The 23,385-nt window shown below is 49.0% G+C and overlaps 1 protein-coding gene across 1 annotated transcript; it reads left to right on the top strand.

Moving 5' to 3' along the window:
- The first annotated feature begins 7,494 nt into the window (after positions 1-7,494).
- Positions 7,495-15,622, top strand: LOC119440329 (lactosylceramide 4-alpha-galactosyltransferase). Its single transcript, XM_049661576.1, has 2 exons — positions 7,495-7,731; positions 14,612-15,622. Exons 1-2 carry the CDS (start codon positions 7,572-7,574, stop codon positions 15,436-15,438), a joined length of 987 nt encoding a protein of 328 aa, XP_049517533.1. The 5' UTR covers positions 7,495-7,571; the 3' UTR covers positions 15,439-15,622.
- Positions 15,623-23,385: the final 7,763 nt, after the last annotated feature.

Here is a 23,385-nt window from a genome sequence, read left to right as displayed (position 1 = left end):
GGTAGTAGTAGCCCTGGGGAGACCGACGAAGAACCGCACTCCCAAAGAAGAGGTCGCTTTCCGGGAATCGCGCCGCTTGGCCAAACAAGAATACAATCGCCGGCGTCGAGCTGATCTTGCACAGAGAGCTGAGGAAGCCTTAGCCAAGCGACGGCGCAGAGTCGAATATCCCGAATACGCTGATCGAGAAAGAAAACGTAGGCGGATCGCTATGCGGAACATGCGCGAAAACCCAGACTATACGGAGAAACCAAGGCATCACGACGCCGAGCTCGTATGTCCATGGGAGGAGCGTACGGCCGTTTCGAGCGGGAATTCCTCAACATAGAGTTTGGACATTCGTGCCGCGTTTGTGACCGGCTTTGGTTGGACGTGAACCTCTCGACGCTGAACTCTGTGCGTGACTCGGAGAAGCGTAGTCCTGGACTCCAAGTGCTGAGCGAAGCGTATCCCGAAGCTACCGACCACGAAGTAAGGCGTGTGGGTAGGACATGCCGCGACACCCTGCTCACGGGGAAATTGCCACAGTTCAGCACGACGAACTGGTTCATTTACCCCAACATGCCTACATCGCTTCCTTGACGGAACGACTCGACTGCTCTCGTTGACTCTGTGGCGAGTACATGTAGCCTTGACATGGGACGACCAAAGAAGATCCGGACACCCGAAGAAGAAGCCGCTCATCTTGAAGTGCGTCGCGCGGCCGAGCGAGTAGAGCACTGCACGGGCCGATTTTTGCCCGTTTTTACATTGGGCGGCCCGCCCGAGCCCGATCAAAACTTTTATAGCGAGACCCGGGCACGGCCCGGGAAATAATCTACGTTACCCGCCCTGCCCGGCCCGCCTCCCCTTTACCTTAGGCCCGAGCCCGGCTCGAGCCCGGCTCGAAACCGGCCCGAACCCGACCCGAGACCGAAAAATACATGTTTTTCAGAGGTGAGACGCCCGAGAATAACTCGCTGCACGTTACATGCGCACCACCAGAAAGCCCGAGCCCGGCCCGGGCCCGCGTCAAAAAACCCGAGCCCTGCCCGGGCCCGGGTCAAAAAGCACACGCCGTGTCCGAGCCCGGCCCGAGCCCGTAAAAAAACTGCTCTACCCGGCCCGGCCTTTCGGGTAAGCCCGAGCCCGTGCAGTGCTCTACGAGTGAGAATCTGCGCGTCGGCGGGGGCCTATTCGGTATACCGTGCCTAGTAGCACTTATAGAATTTCCTAGCAAAACTTCGCCATGCCTAGTAAAACCTGGAAGAAGCTAGGTCGAACACCAGCTCCGCTGTTTACTCCAGCCTTGTACCACTAGTGCAAGCGGCCCACGTTTTTTAGTGCCCTTTTTAGGATTCAGCAGTGGTTGATTCTGACCTGTTATGCAAGCACGCGACTGCATGCACTCAGGACGCTTAGCAATGAATGGGTGGAGGAAACAAGAGCCCCTTTTCTCGCAGAATATATCATCAGAGAGCACGGCGGTCCTTGCTGAATTATGAGAGGAAGAGAGAGAGATTATCGTCATTTTACGAACGTCTTCTTACGGGCCGTGGTCGCTGGTAACCTACCGCGCTGCTGCTTTAAGGTATACAGTGATTATGTCTGCATGCATGGTGGGCTGTACTGCACGAGGAATCGACAGAGCATCTTGTGGAGATGTTCTGGTGGAGTTGGCCAGCTCACCCACGAGTGCCTCACGGATCTGGGCGTGTGCGTGCGTGCCTGCATGCTCGTGCACGTGTGTGAGTGCATGCGCGTCTGTTTTACGCGTATCTGTGCATGCGTGGTACGTGTGTGTGAGTGCGCTTGTGTACGTCTGCGTATTTGCGGGTGTGTCTGCGTGAGTGCGTGTATGCGCATTTATGCGTGCGAGCATGTGTGTGACGCTACGCATCAGAGTTGGGGAGTAGCATTGGCAGAGTTAGACTGATCCCGAAAAAAATTCCACATTTTTGAACACCCGGTATGGAATGGGAATGAGCCCGGGATTCCAGAACGGGGAGTTGGAATGTAATGGTCAGCTAGTCCTGGAGCGCTAAATGATGATTTAAAGCGGAACTACAAAACTACAAAAACGTTAAGTTTGCAGTTTGGACTCAACTAGACTCGGCCAATTTATTGTATTTCTCATATGAACTCTTTCAGTATCTACACTTCGATAGGTATAGGCGAAAATTACCGCTGCCGCGGTAGTTTAAACAACGTGGTATTCTGCACATTACGCACTTGTGAAGACACGGAGGTTGAAGTGTGTTTAAAAAGAGCAACTTCTAGTCGTCAAGAAATATTCGGTTTAGCAAGAGCACGCTTCACCTACTACACAATGATGAAGGCCAAGCACCACGTCGGCAATGGATATACACTGCACGAGTCCACGGGGATTTGGCACGGGCGTCATGTTTTAACAGCGAAGTGTGCCGCCTACCACTGCATATAGTATCAAGGGGCTTTAATAGTAGGCACATCCAGCACCACCTCGCGGAGCGTCGCGCGCTATGCTCGGGAGAGAGAAAGAGAAAATGAGAGCGAGAGAGAGTGCGCGCGTCGCGTGCTATGGCAACACCACCTAACACCACCTAGGTGGTATTGGATAGCTTCGCCGAGCTGGGAGAGAGAGAGAGAGCTGAGCGAGAGTTAAACATAGTATAAAAATAGCATCGCACAGCATAGCGGGATGCGAGGTGGAGAGGAGGAGTAAGGCATGTGGTGGTGGGAAAATGGCGCTGAGCCGTGCTCCCTCAAGGGCTGCAGAAGATAGCGCCAACCTTTCCCTTTCCCTCAAGAACCACTTATCACGCGTAGAGCTGCTGCCGACGCCAATCGCGTTTTGCCGCGTTCGCGCCGGACGTATACCTGGTGTCCGTGACTGCAGCCAATGCCTCTGACGGCGGCTCGCCAGATTTAGACCAAACTGGACACCAGTTGCTTCCGAAAGACTGAAGCGAAAGCTCGAGAAGCTGAAACCAAGCGTCGTAGAAGAGAACATCCCGAGTTCAGATTGAGGGTAAAAGAGAATTCGCGTAGGCGAAGAAATGGAGATCCGGAGGCTTGTGAACGTGGCTGGTTGAATTCATCGCGATACCATAGAGAAAGAAATTCAACAAGAGGGGACACTCAGCAAAAACTGGCAACAGGAAACACGTCACCATACGTCACGCTATACTTTTGACACCGAATGTTAGCTGCCGCGAGCATCGAAAAAAAAAAAAAATGAACTTAAGTTAACAGGCATTGATTTATTTTTTAAATTCTTTGCCGCGAAAACTAAAACGTTTTGCGTATAAATGAACTTAAGCTTTGCGACTTATTTTCTTAGCCTTACCTAGCCACAGGTCCATAGAGAAAGAAATTCAACAAGAGGGGACACTCGGCAAAAACTGGCAACAGGAAACACGTCACCATACGTCACGCTATACTTTTGACACCGAACGTTAGCTGCCGCGAGCATCGAAAAAAAAGAAAGTGAACTTAAGTTCACAGGCATTCATTTATTTTTTTAATTCTTTGCCGCGAAAACTAAACCGTTTTGCGTATAAATGAGCTTAAGCTTTGCGACTTATTTTCCTTGCCTTACCTAGCCACAGGTCAATGACGCGCTAGTTATATGCGTCATCCGCCAGACACTCCCCCGAAGCCAGCGAGGATGGCTGCGCGCGCGGCTGAGCGCTCGCGCGCGGCGAACCGTCTCTCCCCTGCTTTTTTTTCTTTTTTAAATGTAACCTGGTTTATTGGGCTCTCGGCGTATTCTTGCGTTCCTTCTGCACTGGGACAAGACACCACTGCACTATTGGAATACGGCAAGGTGAGAAATTTTGTTTCACAGTCTACGACGCAATTAGGCTTACGGCACGGGACCGAGACTTAAGACGCAGTTAGCGAAAAACAGCTCGGCCATCCTGGCGCAGTTAATTTGAGTAAATGAATCGTGCTGAGACATGTTTCCGACGCTTCCTACGGGACTATTGTAACTTATTTCGGTTTTTGAGCCGCAACAGGGCGCCGTGTCGCAGTTGGCGAGAACTCGGCCGTGGTGTGTAGTCTAGTGCATCTTCCTAGGAGAAGTTTGTGCCGCTTTCTCTGATGCCAGACATTACTGAAAAGTAATTTCGTTACTTTCTGGGGTACTTTTGAGGCACGCTGGCCGCACAGCGCGCTGTGACGCAGTTAGCGATAAGCAGCTCGGCCGTGGTGATAAAGTTAGTTTGGCGTGTAATGAATCTTAGAGGGACAAGTCTGTGACGTTTTTTGTGGCTCCGCAACAACATATACCTTCTTTCGGTACTCACGCCTGTTGAAAACGCGATGGGCGATTGCCAAGAGTGATAACATGGGGTGTGCTGCTGGCGCCGCAGAACACGCGAAAGATATAACGCCGACGAACATATCAGAAACTTGTAATTCGAAAATTATGTCTTCTAAAGGACTGAAAAAAGGCATTGCACCAACGCATTTGTCTTGAGTGCCTGTTGCGTCCGTCTCTGTGTATGTCACGTACCGTCGCATAACCTGAGGCCAAGTTGTGAAAACGCGAAGTCGCCCGTGTATTTGGGGTGCCAACGTGCAGGAAATAATGCCCGGAAAGGGGGGAACGCTTGGAAATCAGATGTTTGCATATATGTTTGGGATGAGTCGGGTATTTTCTACGCCATGTATGTAAAAGCGAATTGCTTTTGTTTGTAATGCCGCCCATTCACCGCTTTCGCACGTTTCGCCTCTACACGCAGTATTCCTATATCTAAATACCAAAATGACTCATGCTTGTAACATGCTGTTACGTGCTTGCAAATGTAACATGCTTGTAATTTACTTTTTTTTTTCAGCTGGTGCCGTCCGGTGGAGCTTCGTACAGGAACTACTGCCTTACCTGCTGGTGTCACAACGTTGGATGAACGCACAAAAAGCGCGGAACGAGCTTTTATATAGAGCAAAATAAATATTTCCTCATTGCACAAAAGGTCTTGCGTCTACTTTGTGAAATTGCACGCGGCACAGATTCGATGGGACTTTACGAGATCGTTTGCAATCATTTTTACTAAATAATAAACCGATTCTGCACGCAGAGCAAAAAAAAAAAAATTAAATAAAAGGAGGGAGGGGTGGGTCGCAGCCGGCGTGCTAGCTTGCGTTCAAAATACGCGCGCCCAAAACCGAAACCGGAAGGGATGTAAGTGATCGACACCGACCGCTTGGCACGCTGCAGTCAATTCGGCCGCTGGGCCCTATGGGAGTGTCCCCTCTTGTTGAATTCCTTTCTCTATGGCGATACTACGGAGAACATCGCGAAGAAATCCTGCGCGCCAGCAAACTAAGTGTGTGGTTTGCCACTGCTTTAGTAGGCTTTCATTGCACAACGCAAATCGCTAGTGAGGGACTACCATCTCCTTGGCCTGCGGTGTATGACTCTAGACGAATGTTTATACCCCAGTGGTTGTGCGTCTCGACGTGATCAAGCTCATCGTGCTCTCCTTACTTTTCTAGAAACAACGAACTTAGGGGCACGTTTCTAACCAAGCAACTATTTCTTTTATTTTACATTCTTTATTAGCTTCACCTGCAGGGACGGGCACTACTGTATGTTTTACTTTATTCGTTGAGATTTGTCATCTCGCTCTTCCTTTCCTCTTTCCTCCCCTCCTTCCTATCTTTCCTTCTGTGTTTCTCTCGTCCTTTCCGAAGAGTAGGCAAGCGTTGTGCCCCTTCTGGTGGCAGCTGCCAGCCTTGCTTCTCGCTTTCTCTTTCCTGTGTATATGTTTTCAAACAAATAATAATAATAATAATAATAATAATAATAATAATAATAATAATAATAATAATAATAATAGGCTTTCGCCAGCTCCGCTGGTCTCGTGTGTTTCGGGTAGCAGAGCCATGCATAATTTTTTTTCGCACCCTGGAGAGCAAAGTTCGCGGTTGGTGGGTCGCCGCACGAACGGAGATGATTATGACGCATGATGATGATTGCGACATCCGAAAAGTAATTTTCTAGACAATCTCTTTGAAGCAATCGGCAGCTACAGACTGGTGCTAGAATACCACAGCAAAAAGAAATTCATCGACCCTTGCACTCCGTGAAGATGGTTAAGCAGCGAAGCTGAAACGTGAGATCCCGGTGTTTATCACTGGGTTAATCCCGAGGGTTAATTGAAGTATTTCTCAATTATGAGGTTACACACACGTTCGGCTGCGACGGAGAGAACGACGTCACCGACGCTATGCCCTCAGTCCGCCGTTGTCGCTTACGTTCGATGTCTAGAGTTTGCTCGGCGGCGTTGTTTGCAGCATTCTCCCGCCAAAGCCGCTTGCGATTCTTCGGAATTAAATTGCTTCAAAATTAAGTCCTTCCGTTGCGTAAGACAATGAATGACTCATACCCACTTAAGCAATGGCTCATACCTCCGTAAACGCAGCCTCCCCATTACGACGACAGAAGAGAAGTGAAATTCTACGCTGGAATGAGGAGGGGCAACGCAGCCAGCTGTGGAAGAAGACGAGGACGACAAACGCGGCAGCAGTGGCACGAGCGCGTGCCGTGCGCGAGTGCGACCCAAGGGGCGCCAAAGAGCCAGCTGCGGAAGAAGACGACGACGCTCGAGCCAATGCTGATGACTACAGTTTTCTGTACACAGGCGATTTCGCTTAGCCGCATACAATTTAGCCTAGACATATAAAGCTTCGGTTTAAAAATAAGGAGGTCACATGAACTATGAGAGAGAGAGAGAGAGATTCAACCTTTATTCGTGCCAGCAATTCACTCCCTCCGCCTAGCAGACGGCCGAGATCCCCTGGGTCTCAGCGGCTGCATCGGCTAGTTGAATGGCCCAGACCTGGTCTTGCTGGTCTGAGCTGAGCAGCAGGGTCTCCCACTGCTGCCGGTTTTGAATTTTGCGGCCCTCGAAAAGAGCCACCTTCGAGCATGCCCATAGAATATGTGGCAGATCCATATGAAAGTAACATTCCGTTCATCGTTTTGTTGTGTAGAGTAATTACAGGTGAAGTATCTGACTCAAGTTTACCTTTTGTTCAAGCTGCGCCAGTGATTATAACACTTCTGGTTTACGAAGAAGACGAAGAAGAACACGGAGTTTTAGGGTGGTGAATATTATTAATATTACTATTTCAAAATGTACCTTACTTATTCTTACGGATTACATTGCTTTAAGCATTGTTAATATAAAGTTCTTGTTGCTCTACCTGTTTATGCGAAGCTGACTACCTTATTACACTCTTTCATTTAATTTATTATCGGTTTTTTTTCACATCTTCGATTACATTCTTTCGCTTTTTTGTCATATTCCGCCCGGTTCGTGGCCTATTCGCTCAGTGCGTTTTTGCCATTAAATAAGAACCCCAGGTGGTCAAAATTAATCCGGAGCCCTCCACTACGGCGTGCCTCATAATCAGGACTGGTTTTGGCACGTAAAACCCCAGAAAGAAGAAGAAGAAGAAGGAGTCATCATCATCAGCAGCATCAGCGTTCCAGATTATTCTCATAAGGCTCGACATCTCCATTCTCCTGGGAGTTGAATCATCACTTGGCGTGAAACTGAGAGAGAAGCTGAAAAGCTTTTCGCGTGCTGACGTGCGCCATGGAGATGACGGGTATGCAGTTCAAGGATTACCACGTCAGCAGGCCACATCGTCTGTTCTTATTCCTTGGGCTGTTCTCCCTGGTCGGCAGTGCAGCTTTTGTATGGAGCCCCTACCACGTTCGATCCTGGCCTGCTATTCCCCCTGTGCACATTCGCCGTGAGTCCAAAATTGCATTATTCCAATAGTTTAGGCGGATTATGGCTGTAGTTTTGTTGCGACAGCAGTAGTACGGACTTTTTTAGGCGCATTCACGCCATGGGCGCCGCCGCCATCGTGATGTCAAGCTGACGGCACATGCACGGCTTGCACGCGCTGAGTCAGAGCTTCGGCTGCTAACTAAGCACATGCATCGCGGGATCCAATCCCGGCCATGGTGGCCGCATTTCGATGGGGGCGAAATGCGAAAACACCCGTGTACTTAGATTTAGGCGCACGTTAAAGAACCCCAAGTGGTCCAAATTTCCCCCACTACAGCCTACCTCATAATCACATCGTGGTTTTGGCACGTAAAACCCCATACTTTTTAGAGCTTCTCCGGAGGCGTGCAGTGGGGCTAGGTGCAAAAGCGACGAATCCAGGTGGACGCACCGTCGACGCTCTGCTTAATCAGCACGCACAATATTAACCAACTGCTGAGACGATGTCTGTATGATCTGCTCTGAGCAGTGAACGTCAAGCTAACATTATCTAATGTTTCATTAAGTGCTGACTCACACCGGTGTTTTCCGGTCGATCTCATCTCGGGTACCAAATCGAATTGGATTGTGGGCTTGTTACGTGCCAAAACTCCGATTTGATTATGAGGCACGCGGTATAGTGATGGACTCCGGATTAATTTTGACCACCAGTGGACCAAATGCACGGGACACGGGCGTTTTTGCATTTCGCCCCCATCATCCGCGACCTAGTGCTTAGCAGCGTAGCACCATAGCCGCTAAGCCACCGCGGCGGGTACCAGGAGTTTCCTTAGACCTTGTGTCGCACCAGCGTCTAGGAGTTGGCGCGCAGCGCTCAACGTTGCTATCCCCGCCAAAGCCTCGTCCTTAGGGCGAAACCGACAACTTCTTTTTTTGCCGAGTCACTAGCATAGCATGCGCCAACATTCTCGGCGCAGTTTTGTCGGTTTCCTGGCACTCGCAGCGTTCTGCAAAGAAAAAATAAATAAATAAAAGAAAAAAGTTGTCGCAGTTTCACCTGAAAGGCGAAGCATCAATTGCGATAGCAAATTTGTAGAGAGCTATACGGAGTAATGACATTAGCTTTATCAGCTGTATAAACTTGGACATGCAGCAGCACCGGCAACACGCAGAACTGTTGTCGACGCCGTCGGCGTTTTGCCCGCGTTCGCTCAAAATGCGGGCGGCGTTGGTGACTGTTGCCGGAGCCTCTGATATAAATAGGCGCTTGATGCCGCAGCTAAACGTCGCCTCCCTTCCCTCCCCCCCTCCCCCACGGCCTCTCGCGCGTCGGAAGAAGGCGCGTTTGCTCTACATATATGGTGATTGTAAAGAAGGAAAGAGACGCCTACTTCTGCAGCCCTTAAGGGAGCACGGCGCAGAACGCGCGTTTGTTCTCCGCTGTGCGTTCACTCCCCGTGAAAGCGCGCGCCCCTCGCGCCCTTTCACTCGCACATACAGCGTTCGGCGCGCGGCGACGATTTCATCTCCATTGACGTCATACGGAACCTCACGGCGACGGCGACGGCGACGGCATAAATCTGCTTTTGAGTGTCCATATAATTGCTATCGCAATAAAAAGAAAACGAAAAGAAAGGAAATTCAGTGGCCACATAGCGCCAAATGAGAGAGAAATGCGTGGGCACTAGGCCACCCCTCTTGCAGGTCTCCGATGCATGATTTCAACCACGACCACCGCATTGCAAAGTGTTGTTCAAGAGCTTACTGGACACACGTCCTGCCTCTTTGCAGCAGCAAAGTGCAATTGTCGGTAGTTCGGAGCACACATCAGTCAGTTGCGCTATCTATCTATCCATCTATATATTTGCACTCCTTTAGACTCTCCCATCCCCTCTCTACCTTCACCACGTGACCGGCACCACACATTTCATACTATACTAACACGTTTTTTCCCACTTTGATACTCGTAAGGCCAACGCATTAAAAAGTTGTCGCAGTTTCACCTGAAAGGTGAAGCATCAATTGCGATAGCAAATTTGTAGAGAGCTATACGGAGTAATGATGTTAGCTTTATCAGCTGTATAAACTTGGACATGCAGCAGCACCGGCAACGCGCAGAACTGTTGTCGACGCCGTCGGCGTTTTGCCCGCGTTCGCTCAAAATGCGTGCGGCGTTGGTGACTGTTGCCGGAGCCTCTGATATAAATAGGCACTTGGTGCCGCAGCTAAACGTCGCCTCCCTTCCCTCCCCCTTCCCCCCCTCCCCCACGGCCTCTCGCGCATCGGAAGAAGGCGCGTTTGCTCTAAATATATGGTGATTGTAAAGGAGGAAAGAGACGCCTACTTCTGCAGCCCTTAAGGAAGCACGGCGCAGAACGCGCGTTTGTTCTCCGCCGTGCGTTCACTCCCCGTGAAAGAGCGCGTCCCTCGCGCCCATTCACTCGCACATACAGCGTTCGGTGGCGCGCGGCCACGATTTAATCTCCATTGACGTCATACGGAACCTCACGGCGACGGCGACGGCGACAGCGACGGCGACGGCAGAAATCTGCTTTTGAGTGTCCATATAATTGCTATCGCAATAAAAGAAATATGTATTTCGTCTGCATGCAAAGCACTGAAAGCGATAGCAATGTATAGCAGGGTCCTTTGATGAGCTCAGAGCGTCTCAAAACGCTGGCACGATAAGGAGTCTGTCATAGCGATTTGCACCGCCAAATAGGCATTTATCTTTTCTTGGAAGTGCCTTCGCGCAGGTCGTGTGTCTAGGTCACAGTAATACCCAGCCATTCTGGAGTGCCAGAGGCTCTACACGCCAACCATAATTACTAGAATAAAAGGAACCCCACCTTCACTTCCTGACGCTAGATACCTGATGCCGTGAAAATCTAGCGGGAATTTTTGTAAACTGTTCTTTGTAAGACTTCCCAAAAACACACTCCTTCCCAGCAATGCAGGAAAACGTGATCCACTCTCTCGGGTTCTTTTCAGATTAAAGAATGAGTTCCCCACGGTGTCGAAAACCCATTTTCTTTCAAAATAGTCTTTAGTGAAAGCGTTCCTGTGTGAACTTTAAAAAAATGTACCTCTGGTGATATTTGCGTACTCTGTACCCTTTTATTGCGATAGCAATTATGTGGACTCTGCATGCGCATTTCTGCCGTCGGCGTCGCCGTGAGGTTCCGTATAAAGTCCACAGGCGATAAAATCGTCGCCGTGTGCTGTTTGTGCTAGTGAAAGCGTGCAAGGGTGAGTCGGCGATCTCGGCTCAATCGGGCGCGCAAGGGCAGGAAGCGGGAAGGAAGCGCTACATCTTCCAGTCGCAACGCTCTAGACTGAAGGTAGGCAGGGGGGGGGGGGGGGGGTTGTACTCCGCGCACGCCCGTATATTGAAAGCCATCTGCGGCGGGGGTGCAGTCGTCACTGCGCTGCGTTTTCGCGGCTTAGTTCGCCCTTCACCTCTCGCATCTTCGACGCACCTGAACAGGTTTGTCCGACTACACCTCTCCCAACTCGCGGCCCGTACAAATACAACAAATGTGCGGTAACATTTCCGATGGTTTAACCGACAACAGTATGACGGCTGCATTGCATACGAAGTCTTACTGATAAAAAAAGAATTACAAGTTGTTCTGGCGAAGATGGACCGATTAGCTACATTTCATCTTTTCACATTTTCAGACATCTCCTTTAACTTTTGTTGCCAGTACTGACCATTGTACCTGTGTAATTGAAGCGGCAACCCAAGATATACTGCCGGAGTAGTTTCCCACCTAATGTTTGCAAATGCGTCAGGGGTCGGCTATTCGTGCCAGTACCCCAGGCACCTTCCCCAATTCACATGCCTTCCAGAGATATCACCAAATTGTTTAACCACTTTAAATGCCTAAACGACGCTTTCTTTGCTGTCACAGAAAACAGCTATTTCATCTGCATACGCCAAGAGTTTAACCTCTGACGCATGCAGCTGAAAACCTTGAATGGTTTCAAGGGCTTTTGGGTTAGTGAAGTTCATATTTCTATTGGATGCAATTGGTAAAGCCGCCCGATCACCAACGACTTTATGAACGGCCGCAAATGTGTCCGCAATGACACCAGTGTTCATGATGCTTTACGTATTAAATACCACTTCATATTCAGTGTTGACATAAAAATTGCTGCAGAACCCATCTGACGATGCCTGGCGACGGATATGCATTGAATGATATAGCGACACAACACGTTGCCGCCTTCGAAACGAGTTATGTATGATACTGCCGCGGGACTCGGTTTCACCTAGGTCTGCCTCCGCGAAACCTGGCCATGGCCTCCGAAATGCACGGCGCGCCGGTTCGTGCGAATGCCGAGAAACGCGTCATACGGCAACCAGACTCCTCTCTCCCGCATCGTTCTGGACGCGCTGCAGCCATCTATAGTGGCGCTGCTGTTGCTGTAACGTGTACTGTGGCTGTGAAGTTCGGTCATGCTTTCAAGCGGCTTCGTCAAACCCCCACCGTGATGACGGATTGGTGCCCTCATATAGGACGATTGGCTGGATGTGTGTAAGCGTCACGATCAATAACGACTTTATGGACAGCGATAACCATGTGCAATGGTGGCAATGTTAATGATGTGTTACGTATTTAAAAATAACAACACGCATCTGCGTTTTCAGTGTCGACCAAAATTATGTTGTGTACTTCCGGTAATTGGTAGCCATCGGCTGTTTTGGAGCTGTGCCGGCTTCTCCGCAGCGCAAGATCGCTGCTGTCGCTGAGTGTTGTAGGCGCTACCTTGGTACACGTCTGCGCGCTCTTGTGCGTCTTTGTGTTCGGGGGTAGAACTTGCGCGCACATAGACTGGCTTGAACGCAATTTGACGCGCCGCGCGACCGTGGCGTTTGTCGTGGCCGCTGTTGCGGAAGCTATGTTAAAGAAAGCGCAGTTTAGCCCGAAAGGCGAAGCCTCAATTGCGATATCGAATTAGTAGCGAGCTATACGGAGTAAAGATAGTATTTTTATCGGCTGTATAAAGGTGGCCACATTCGCTTACTAACTGAATTAACAAGCATCGTGTCAGTGCGCACAAGCAAGCATGAATAGATCACGCTCAGTCCGCACACAACCGCTGTCAAAACGCTGGCGTGAGCAAGCGCGCCAGCAGCAGTGAGCAAAGGTTCGTGCGGTCTATCGCTTCAACGGAAACTGAGCGGCGGAAGCACAGCGCATACAAAGGTAGAAGCCGTGTTGCAGATCGCTTTCAAGATACGGTGCGCACGACCGCCCGGCGCCGCGCAGTGCAAGTACGCAGTTGCTCGCAGAGCACAAGCCGCAACCCCTCCCTCCCGACCTGCCTTCCCGCTTTCTCCCTTTCGCGTGGCTGATTGAGCAACACCCTCTCTAGTCTAGGGGGTGTTGGATTGAGTCGCCAGTTCCCCTTGCGCCCAGTCGCAAGATACGCATTTGGTGCCATAGCTAAACGTCGCCTCCCCTCCCTCCCTCCTGTCCCCCCATGGCCTTTCACGCGACGGAAGAAGTCACGCTTGCTTTCTGCCGTGCGTTCGCTCCAAGTGAAAGCGCGCGTCCCTCGCGCGCTTTCACTCGCACATACAGCACACGGCGACGATTTTATCGCCGTTGGACTTTATACGGAATCTCCCACGGCGACGGTGACGACGACGCCGACGGCAGAAATCCGCTTGGAGTGTCCATATAGTTGCTATGGCGATAGAAGGCCCGGCCACACTTTTATTGCGTTCGCAATTATATGAACACTCAAGGCACATTCTTGCCGTCGGCGTCGCCATCGATGTGATGTTCCGTATAAAATCCAAAGTCGATAACACCTTCGCCGCGCGCCGTATCCTGCATGTGCGAATGAAAACGCATACGATGATCGCGGCTCCATCTCGCGCGCGCATCGCACGTTCCCGGGTGCGTGGAATTGAGTAATATTGGAATTGAATATTTTGCTGACATGTTCACAGAAGCGTTCTCCGGTGACTCGTATAATTTAATTTCCATGCTTAAAGTGTTTCAGGGCCCCATTTAAACGTGATTCAGAAGCGGTACGTTCAAAAAGAACGGCGAACAAGTCCGTTGTGGCTGTTGGCTGCAAAGGCGGCGACGGCGATAAAAATGCACTGCACCTGATTACCGCAAGCGGCGCCGCTTCGGCAAGCCTGGTGATAATAGATCGGACAAGCTGCGTCTAAAGAGTGAAAATATGTTTACAATCGTTAGCGACACTTCGGTGCTACCGAGTACGCGCGAAAGCGAAATGGCGCGCAAGCTGTCGGTGTTGCCTGTGGAGCGTCGCTTTTCCGCGTTGGGCCGAAGCCGACGTCGGCAGTCAAGCGCTACTCACGACTCGAAGTCCATCGTCGCTAAACAATGCGATCGGTCCTGCATGACCACTAGTCGTAGTGCACAAAGCAAGTTGGCAACTGCAAACCCTACGCAGTTTCTTTGAACTACTTTGAAGATATTTAGCGGGTTTAAAGCCACAGATAGAGCGATATATTACTCGCCGTTGCAGCATATCAAGTCTCATAACTGATCTGTAATTAAGCGACAGCCTCTGAGATCAGCGCGTCGCAGGCGCCGAAGTCGGAAACAATGACGTCTGCGTGAACATCCAAAACAAAATGTTAACTTCGCGCCACGGTTACATTAATCGGGCGCTGCCTGATCCGCCGTAGCCTCCACAGCGCAAGTCATATACGATGAAGCGGGAGCACCGGGGAGGAGATGAAAGATAATCTTTCAATGTCGATAAAACCGCTTCTTCTTAGCTCATTGAAGTGCATTCTGGCGCGAAATATTTATAAGATAGTGCCCTTTAAAGTCACGTGCATTTCGCGACTTTGATGAAAATGTTGCGCGGTCCCTCTAAGCATTTTCATTTGCATTTTTTGGCAGGTGTTGCGAATTCAAGCAAGGAGAATATTTGGTTAGTGGAAACTTCCGGCAAAGCAGCCCTGAACGCCAGACAGGCATGCAGCATTGAATCGGCCGCCATCTACAATCCCGAATTTAATGTTCGTCTGCTCTCGACCGGAAATGTAGGCGACGGTAGTTGCCCGTATTACCGCGTCCTCCTCGGTTTGCCAAACTTTATCTGGGCCCGAGTCAACGCAAGTGATGTACTTGATGGTAGCCCAATTAAAGAGCTGTACCTCAAGTTTTTCAACCCTGGATCGCCCTATGCCACGCCGCACCTCAGCGATTTCCTGCGGTACCTGTTGTTGTGGAAGCAAGGCGGTGTCTACCTGGACACCGACGTCATCGTGACTAAACCACTGACCGGCATAAGAAACAGCGTCGTGTATGAAAACATCCGGGCAGGTGAAGTCGCCAGTGCGGTACTGTTCTTCGACGCGAAATACCCTGTGCTCGAAACTCTGATGAAATGGTGTGCTAGCATGTACTTGCCTGATGATTTCGCCGGGTGTGGCCCGGTGGTCGTGTCGAAGCTCCCGGGGGACATCAAGCTGTCTCGCCTCGTGACCTTCTTGGACAACTCAACTTTCATGGCCATACATTGGAGCGACTGGAAGGCGCTCTTCTCGCCCAACGAGACGTTGCGGGTGCTCCGCGCGACAAAAAGTAGCTATGGCGTTCACTTCTGGAACTTCCTCAGCCATCGTACGCCTATCGTTCCACGATCCGGATGCGCTATGGACTATTTCGCTGAATCCCACTGTCCCCGAGTGTACAAAGTAGCGTCACAGCAGCCGTACTTCTAGGCTGTGCACGAAACACGGACTTGCCGTTTATCTCAATTAAAGCTGCAGACACGCTGCAGAAGTACATATTGCAAATGAAAACTGAACAGCCGTCACTGTTATGCTTTTGCAGTGGCGGGGACCAACAAAATATTCTTTTAAATGTGAAGACATACCTTTATGATTCATTAAAATTGAAAAGTAATATCAGCATGATGCCGGCACTGCATTTTAAATTGATGTTGTACCGTGACACGGGTTCACGTCATTGGGGTTATTCTACAGAGTGCAGCTAACGTAAGCTAAACTGTTCAACGAAATATATTGATATAAAAAAACACGGTGCGAGATACAATTTTAAGGCCTACAATGCTCTGTCGTCAGACCTGTCACAACCGCACACCGTAGGACTCACAGGCGTACCTACCGTGGGGGGGGGGGGGGGGGGGGGGCAGGCAAAGTATGCCTATTACCCCCCTCATCCACTTTTGAAAGCGGCCACTTTCGGCTGCATGCTGGAAAGTCCAACCAAACTAGAGCTAAAGCTAAATTTTCATTCTTATAAGAGTGGTCATGTATCAGTATTGTTTTTCTTTACATCCCCTATTGGGCAGCCAGGGTTGTCTATTGTGCTTCCTCTGGAGGGCGCTGTAGCGAACGATGCGCTAGGGAGCCTACATACAAGCGCTTGCAAGTAGGCTCCCTACGGCGCACGGGATTCGCCATGCACACTCTCGTTGCATAAAGAAAGCGTGATGCTGGGCTGTTCCATCCCTAACAAATGTCAGCTTGCGCTATTTGCATCCTGCTCCGTTTCTTAGGACTGCTATATCCGCATTTGAAAACACAATCAGCTTGCTATATTTAACCTGCGGGCGATAGTGAAGTCCGTATAAATTATTACAATCAGTTGCGTCCAACGATTGGTGAGCCTTGCGGCATGAAATTGTTGGACTATCAAATGCTGGAACTATTGAATCTCCGTGCAGAAATAGCCTACGTAGCATTGCAGTATCAGTATATCTTATCATCAGCAAAAATCTAATCAAACTTCTTACAGCTACAACTGTCGAATTTCATTGTGTAACCAAGATTTATCGTAATTTATGAAAATGACATTGGTCGAACGTGTAGAGCCCTTTCAATACCGATAGAACGCTGACTTCAACTTTTTTTAAAGGCATGTGTCACTACTGGCTTCGTAGTGACACGTTTAATTTTCAGGCTGTTTTTAAATTGGAGCTACACTATTACTTTCCCGGCAGGAGCAAGAACAGCAGATATTTCATATTTTGAAGAAATCAGCATCACTTTTTGGTGACGTATACAGAAAACTTAAACTATTTAGGTTGCTTATATGCTCTGAAAACAGTTACTGAATACTCGCTTTCTCTCAATTTTTATGCGTTATACACGACATTTAGTTGTTTTCCCGAGATACCATCAGTAAACTATGCGGGGCACGGTGTTTATATCTATTCGAAGTACACAGCAATGTTCTGAGTGACGAGCTATAAATGTTTTTTTTTTGTGTAGGTTTATTACAGCCTTTGTAGAAAGTTACTCATTGAGGCGCACCACCTACATGCCGCTAATCGAAATGTTTCCCAGACTCCTAAAACAACAGCACGAAATACGGACTTGATGTGAAAATAGGGAGAACTTTAAGCGCAATGCGTTACGAAACTTTCACTTTCCTGCTTTCAGTGCAAGTGTGAAAGATAATTACTAAACCCTCGTGTTTTCCATATGTTTTCGTGCATCAAACGAGATTTGTAGTCGGTTTCTCCAACGTCATTAGTGAACTGACCAAGGCATCTTAGTGTGTACTTTGTAGGCAGTGTTCCAAATGGGTGGGTTAAACGCGCTTTGTCCAGTAGAATGTTTATTCCAGTGGCCAATAGCGTTATAATCCGTTTTCTGATTAGCAGTGTAAAACTTAGACCGCAGCGCTGGCATAATTAAAACAACCGCATGAGGTCGAATTCTGCGAACATAGAACGAACAAACATAAAGCCAAGTTTATGTGTGATGTTAAATGTATGTTGATCAGGTACAGCTTAAAAAAAAAGGACTAAGCCAGTATTCGAAGGTATCACCATCATCATCATCACTATCCTATATTTATGTCCACTGCAGGACGAAGGGAACCCTCTCTTGCGCTAGCCGATTCCAACTTGGGCCTGCAAATTTCCCAACTTCATCACCCCACCTAGTTTTCTGTCGTCCTCGCTACTGTTATTGGCTACTTTTACCAATATCCCAAGAGAACTCCGCGTTTCAGGGATTTTATACTTTGAAGGAATATGCAGCATTTAATGTGCAATGTGTCGCGTAGTTTTAAAGCTCCTGGTTTATTTAGAAGGGCTACAAATAATTGAACCCTCATCTTTTTTTGTTTACTTTTTGATGCGTGATATATTAGGTATGCCTGGTGTCCTCACTGAACTAAAAGAGGCAGCTTCTTTATGTTTGGTGACTGTAAGGACAAGGTAATGGGTGATGTGTAGGTAAAGTTCAGAATAGATGGGTAATTGGGGCTTTCGCAATACATTACGTAAGCAAGCACTCTAGTCGAGAGTGTTATGAACTTGTCTAACAAGCAAGGCCGAATTGAGTCCGCTGCCCGGGTAGAACTATAAAAGGTACCAAGACCAAATTTACCGAAAATTGGAGCCACGCTATGGAAACTCTTCGTGCTAACTTGAATGTGGTTATATCAAACACATCCTTTGTAAAAAAAATCTTATCCAAGTGTTAATGCGTGGGATATGGCCACTATCAGCTATGCTTCCCAGTGTCCAGGCCTACCTGAAGGTTACAACAGGTTTATATATCGTTGAAAGGGGAGAGGCATCATGGTAAGTGCAATGTGCGACAAAACTTTTACTTTCCTGGTCCAGTTAGTAGCGTTGCAAATAATTAGTGAACCGTCGTTCTTCCCCACTATTTTCATGTGTCATAGGACGTTCCTAGGAGCAGTGGACATAAATATAGGCTAGTGATGATGATGATGGTGATACCTTCGAATACTGGCTTAGTCCTTTTTTTTTTTTTTTTTTTGTGGAAGAGGCCTGGACGGCGGGAAAGAAGGGGGCGGTATCTGCTCCTCTTCAGCGATGTCATCTGCGAACTGAAGCAGCATATTTGGTGAAAATAAAGGGCACGGCATTTGCAGAAGTTATGCATGCAAGCAATCAAGAGCTTTATGAATGGGTTTTACGAACAAAGTAGAATTTATCACGCCGCCCTGGGAGGACTATGAACTCATCAATTGGAATGCCATATCTTATGATGTGAAAGCAGCATACAACCTTTCCGCGACCGCAAAGCGTTTCATGTTCAATGGATAAGTGGTACAATTGGATAAATGGTCAACTTGTTTGCTGTCATTCTCTGTATAATTGAATCATGTGCTTTGTAATATCTGTATTCAGTTTTGTTTTCCTTTTGTCACTGTTGTAACCGCTTGCCGAAATATGTAGGTACGATATGTTGAACAGTTGGTCCCGTTAATAGCCAGCCAGGCTATGGAGACGAAACAAGGGTTGCGAAGTTTTCTGTAATGTGACGATCAAAGTGAGAATTTTAAAAATCTTGCGTAAATTGAGTGTGGGTGGGGGGGGGGGGGAGGCGGGAAGGGGGGAGGAAGGAAAGATGCCATGGTCAATCTTATGGCCAATTAACATGTGTCTTGATGAATTATTGGGAAAACACGGGGAATATTGCGGGAGATGGACATTCAAGAGGATGAGCAACATGAGAACAAGGTGAGAGCAGGAGCCAACGTTTCGACAAATCGACTTGTCTTTTTGTGGAAGGGGCCTGGACGGCGGGAAAGAAGGGGGCGGTATCTGCTCCTCTGGAGGTCAGTGAACTATCGTGTCTGAAAGAGGGAATAAAAAGAGCTTAGTTATCACGCTCAACTATTTCGAATTCGATTCTATTCACTACCTACAAACTTTCGGTACAAGCATGGCAACACCATTCGCTCCCACGTATGCCAACATTTTTATGGGACAGCTTGAAGCAATCCTGATAAAACTTCACACCTACCTGCGTTACATTGACGACATATTCATAATATGGGAACACGGCACAAATGTGCTAACCGACTTAATTAATAATAATAATAATAATAATAATAATAATAATAATAATAATAATAATAATAATAATAATAATTTATTTCTGCCTCAAGAATTACAGACAGGGGAGCTGCAGAAAAATCTCTCCTAAACAGCTTGACTCAGCCGCAGCCCCTAAATACAAAGCAGCAGCGACAGGCAATCTCATCGCACACATGATGGCTTCAAGTTTTAAAAATTTGTGTAAATAACACAATTAGCTATTGCAACCGCTTTAACCCGAGTATTAAGTTTACTGCTCAGCACTCTCCAAGTCAGATCAACTTCCTCGACACGACGGCTTACATAGATAATGGAAAACTGAGAACAACTTTACCGGATGCCTACGGATAGCCAGCAGTACGCGTATTTAGACTACAGCCGTCATCACCCGCTACACTGCAAGCGAGGAATTTTTGTCGGACAAGCGAAACGAATAAGAGGAATATGTAGCGAATATGACGATTATATACACCACCTAAATGACCTTAAAGTAACGCTAGCGGAACCAAACGATCCGCAAATTCCTCTCGGCCGGGCTTATGACGTCGCATCAAGATTAGAGAGGCAGTCGGCATTAGCTAAGAAACAGCCTACACCAGATTCTTCACCGGCCGCTGTCTGGCACTCTGTAAACGCCGGACTCGTCAACCGATCGGGACAACTACAGTCATCTGTAGTAAAGGATGATAAGTAGCTGAGGCTCGGCACAGTCGCAGCCGGCGTGAGAGGGGTCTAACTAGACTAACCTCTAGCACAGGTTAGATGCCGTGGGCTCGGTGCTAAGTGTGCGTAAGCCGTAAACTCACGGCCAGACATGCCAGATTCCGGTGGTGATAAAGTTTCGCCTATTTCGTTCTGGCTGCATCGCATCAATGCATGGCTTGCCGCTGCATCTACACCATGGCGGCCGCGTCGCGTTCTCCGTGACAAATGCAGCATGCGATTCGTGCTGACAGCGTTTCTGGTGCTGTGTCAGAAAGGCTTTGGTTCGTCTACTTCGACGCGTCCGATGTAGAGACGCGCGAAATGTATCGAATACGACGCACTGCCGGAAATGATCGCTCGAGAATGTCGCCCCTGAAAAAAACTTACCTTTGGTTTAGTGCGTTATCGCGGCTTATACAGCGTAAGGTGTTATGGGCTCATTCCAATAGCCGTTTCTGGTCGCGATGATGCCGCCGCCGCCCCGTAGCCGCTATCGCCGGAAATGCGAAAAAAAACGTGCCCGCTCTCTACCGGGATCGAGCCCAGGCTGCTGCGTGGGAGTCGGATACTTCAGCACTCAGCCACGCAAACGCTCGCTATCTGCGCCTCTCGCACAGGGCGCCCGAATCGGCGATGTCCGAATCGTAGAGCTACATTCTAGCCACTGTAGTAGAGCTACGAGACGACCCGAGCCTCCACCAGTATGGTGGCGCCATCTAGTTAACGTGCCTGCAACCGCCGCGTGCGACGAGATGCGATTCAGACTCGATGCGATTCAGACGAGGCGCGCAATCAACGCTATCCCGATGTTAAATATATGTGCGCCACGTATTTTGGGTACCTCTTCAGTACACGTTATGGCGTCTCCTCGCAAGGTACGAACCGCTGCTGAAGAAGTGAATCGTAGAGCTACGTGCGCGGCTACAACCGGGCATCATCGGGCTCAGCAGACTGCTGTGCAGAGAGCATTAGAAGCCGCAGCTCGCCGTCGACGCCAGGAGGAGAGTTCAGATCGTTCTCGTCAAAATCGAGGCGAAGACACTTTGCCGCGAAGACCTTGTTGTGCGTGGTGCCGAAATTGGAGCTACTCTTGCGCCGCTTAACCAGCTTACGCTGTGACTGTGCTGCGTGTGCCGCGCAGGCCTGTGACTTTTTGTGCTTAAAGTCATACCGAGAAAGCGTTTGCCGAGCAGATCTTACATGAGTAAGTGACTGCGGTGTGGAAATGCAGCTTGTGCAGCTTCGTCAACAGCAGTTTAAAGGCTTTGTGATTGTTAGCTGGTCCGCGTCGCACCTGCCAGCTGCGGCGTGGTGCACGCTTGCTCTCAGAAAGCGGGGACGGGAAAGATGTGTTCTGCACAGCCATCACTCGTGTTCGAGTACGTGTTCGAGCACCCGACGGCCGCGCAACTCGTCGGCATTCTTGCAACAGCTCAAATCACGTGCGCAACGAGAAAGCACGCTGAGAGAGACACCCATCAACTGGCACACGTTGGGCGCCTGGCGCAACTCAGAGATCAGCAGCCGTGTACGGCATAGAGTTAATATAACATACTCTAGAGGAAAAGCTCCGCATAGCGCCCATGCATTGAAATCGGTGACAGCAAGACAGCAAGGGCGTCACCATGCTGCTACTCTGTACAATCGCAGACGACGAGATGCGATTCAGATGAGACGCCTAATCAATGCGGTCCGGAACCTGATGATGATGATGATGATTTAATGGCATCCCTTTTGAAATAGGCCGGTGGCAAGTGGTCACCTAGCCGGCTTGATTTAATCAGATATGCTATACATGTTTTTCATTCTAGCAGTTTTGTATACATCTCCTTAATCTTTTTTTATTGCGATAGCAATTATATGGACACTTCAACCGGATTTCTGCCGTCGTCGTCGCCGTCGCCGTGAGGTTCCCTATAGACCTACACCACGGCGCTATGTCACGAAAATGCGGTGGCGCTGTCGTCGGAATTTAGTTTCGCTTGGTAGGCACTCCGCCGCCGAGCCGCCGCCCGTGTCGCGCCTACCACAGCAGCCGCTGGGTTTCGCGGGTGGTTGTGCGGTTCCATCTGTGAGGTCTTTATTCTATGATTTTACAATGAAAGAAACGCAGTATGTGGACGAGCTGAGTTGCGTCGAAATACGCAAGAGACTAAAGTTTTCATAGGTTTCCTGTTGATGAAAACCGTCGCAAGCAATGGGCCGCCGCGGTAAAAAGCGAAAGTTGGATTATGTTACCAGATCATCCATTATGCGCAAAACATTTCGTAACCGTTAAGCTTCCCTTTATTTTGATTGACGTGCATTAGCCGATCTTAGTATCGTTACGATCTTAGGATCATATACGATCTTAGGATCGTTATTAGCGTGCCATTATAATTGCTTGCCGCACTGTGGGAAAGCTAGATTAGGATTAGCCTTGAATGTAGGTCGAGCGAGCAGATGCCCCACAAAACACTTCACATTCGAATTTGTTTTCATCTCAAAGAATTGAGCTACCAGCAGTGTAAATATCCTGTCACACGTTCACATACGCAGGCAGCAGGGTCACAACTGCGTTCATTGCAGTGTGGAAGTCATAAACGCGCCTAAACGTCTCAGTTAAATTTCGAGCGCGAAACAAAGTGTACAGTGTTAGTACAGAGTCGGAGCGATCAGACGGCCGCGTACAACAGCTAGCTCACATTGCGCGGACCTACACAGGCGGCGTCGCCGTAGGGCCGGTACCTTGCCGGTCCCATCACCGAGGCGATCGCTTCTATCGCCGCTCACGGCGACGTAGAAATCGGCTACAGCTTGTTTTTAACATAAAATAGTTCTTAATAGAAAAGCTATCTCGAATTTGCGCGTGTTTCGTAAAGCAGCGCCCAGTACTAAACCACTGGCGCCATCCGGAGCAACGACCCGACGGCATTTCGTCTCGCAGACGGAAACCGAAGCACCGGCCGTCTCAGCGAGGCGGCTCGGCTGGCTTGTAAGTACTACGTTTCGTTTGTTATTCGCACCAACGACACCGACAAAACCGATTCATTTAAGCCCACGTTAATCGTGTTGTCAAAAATAGGCGCACAATGATGAGCAGCAGGCCAGGTCGCAAGCGCTGTCGGCCGTCACTGCGGCGGTCAACGAGCTA

This window comes from Dermacentor silvarum, chromosome 2, assembly GCF_013339745.2.
Source record: "Dermacentor silvarum isolate Dsil-2018 chromosome 2, BIME_Dsil_1.4, whole genome shotgun sequence".
In the NCBI taxonomy this organism is placed as follows: domain Eukaryota; kingdom Metazoa; phylum Arthropoda; class Arachnida; order Ixodida; family Ixodidae; genus Dermacentor; species Dermacentor silvarum.
Note: the sequence above shows the minus strand (reverse complement) of the source record. Positions and strands in the feature narration are given on the sequence as shown.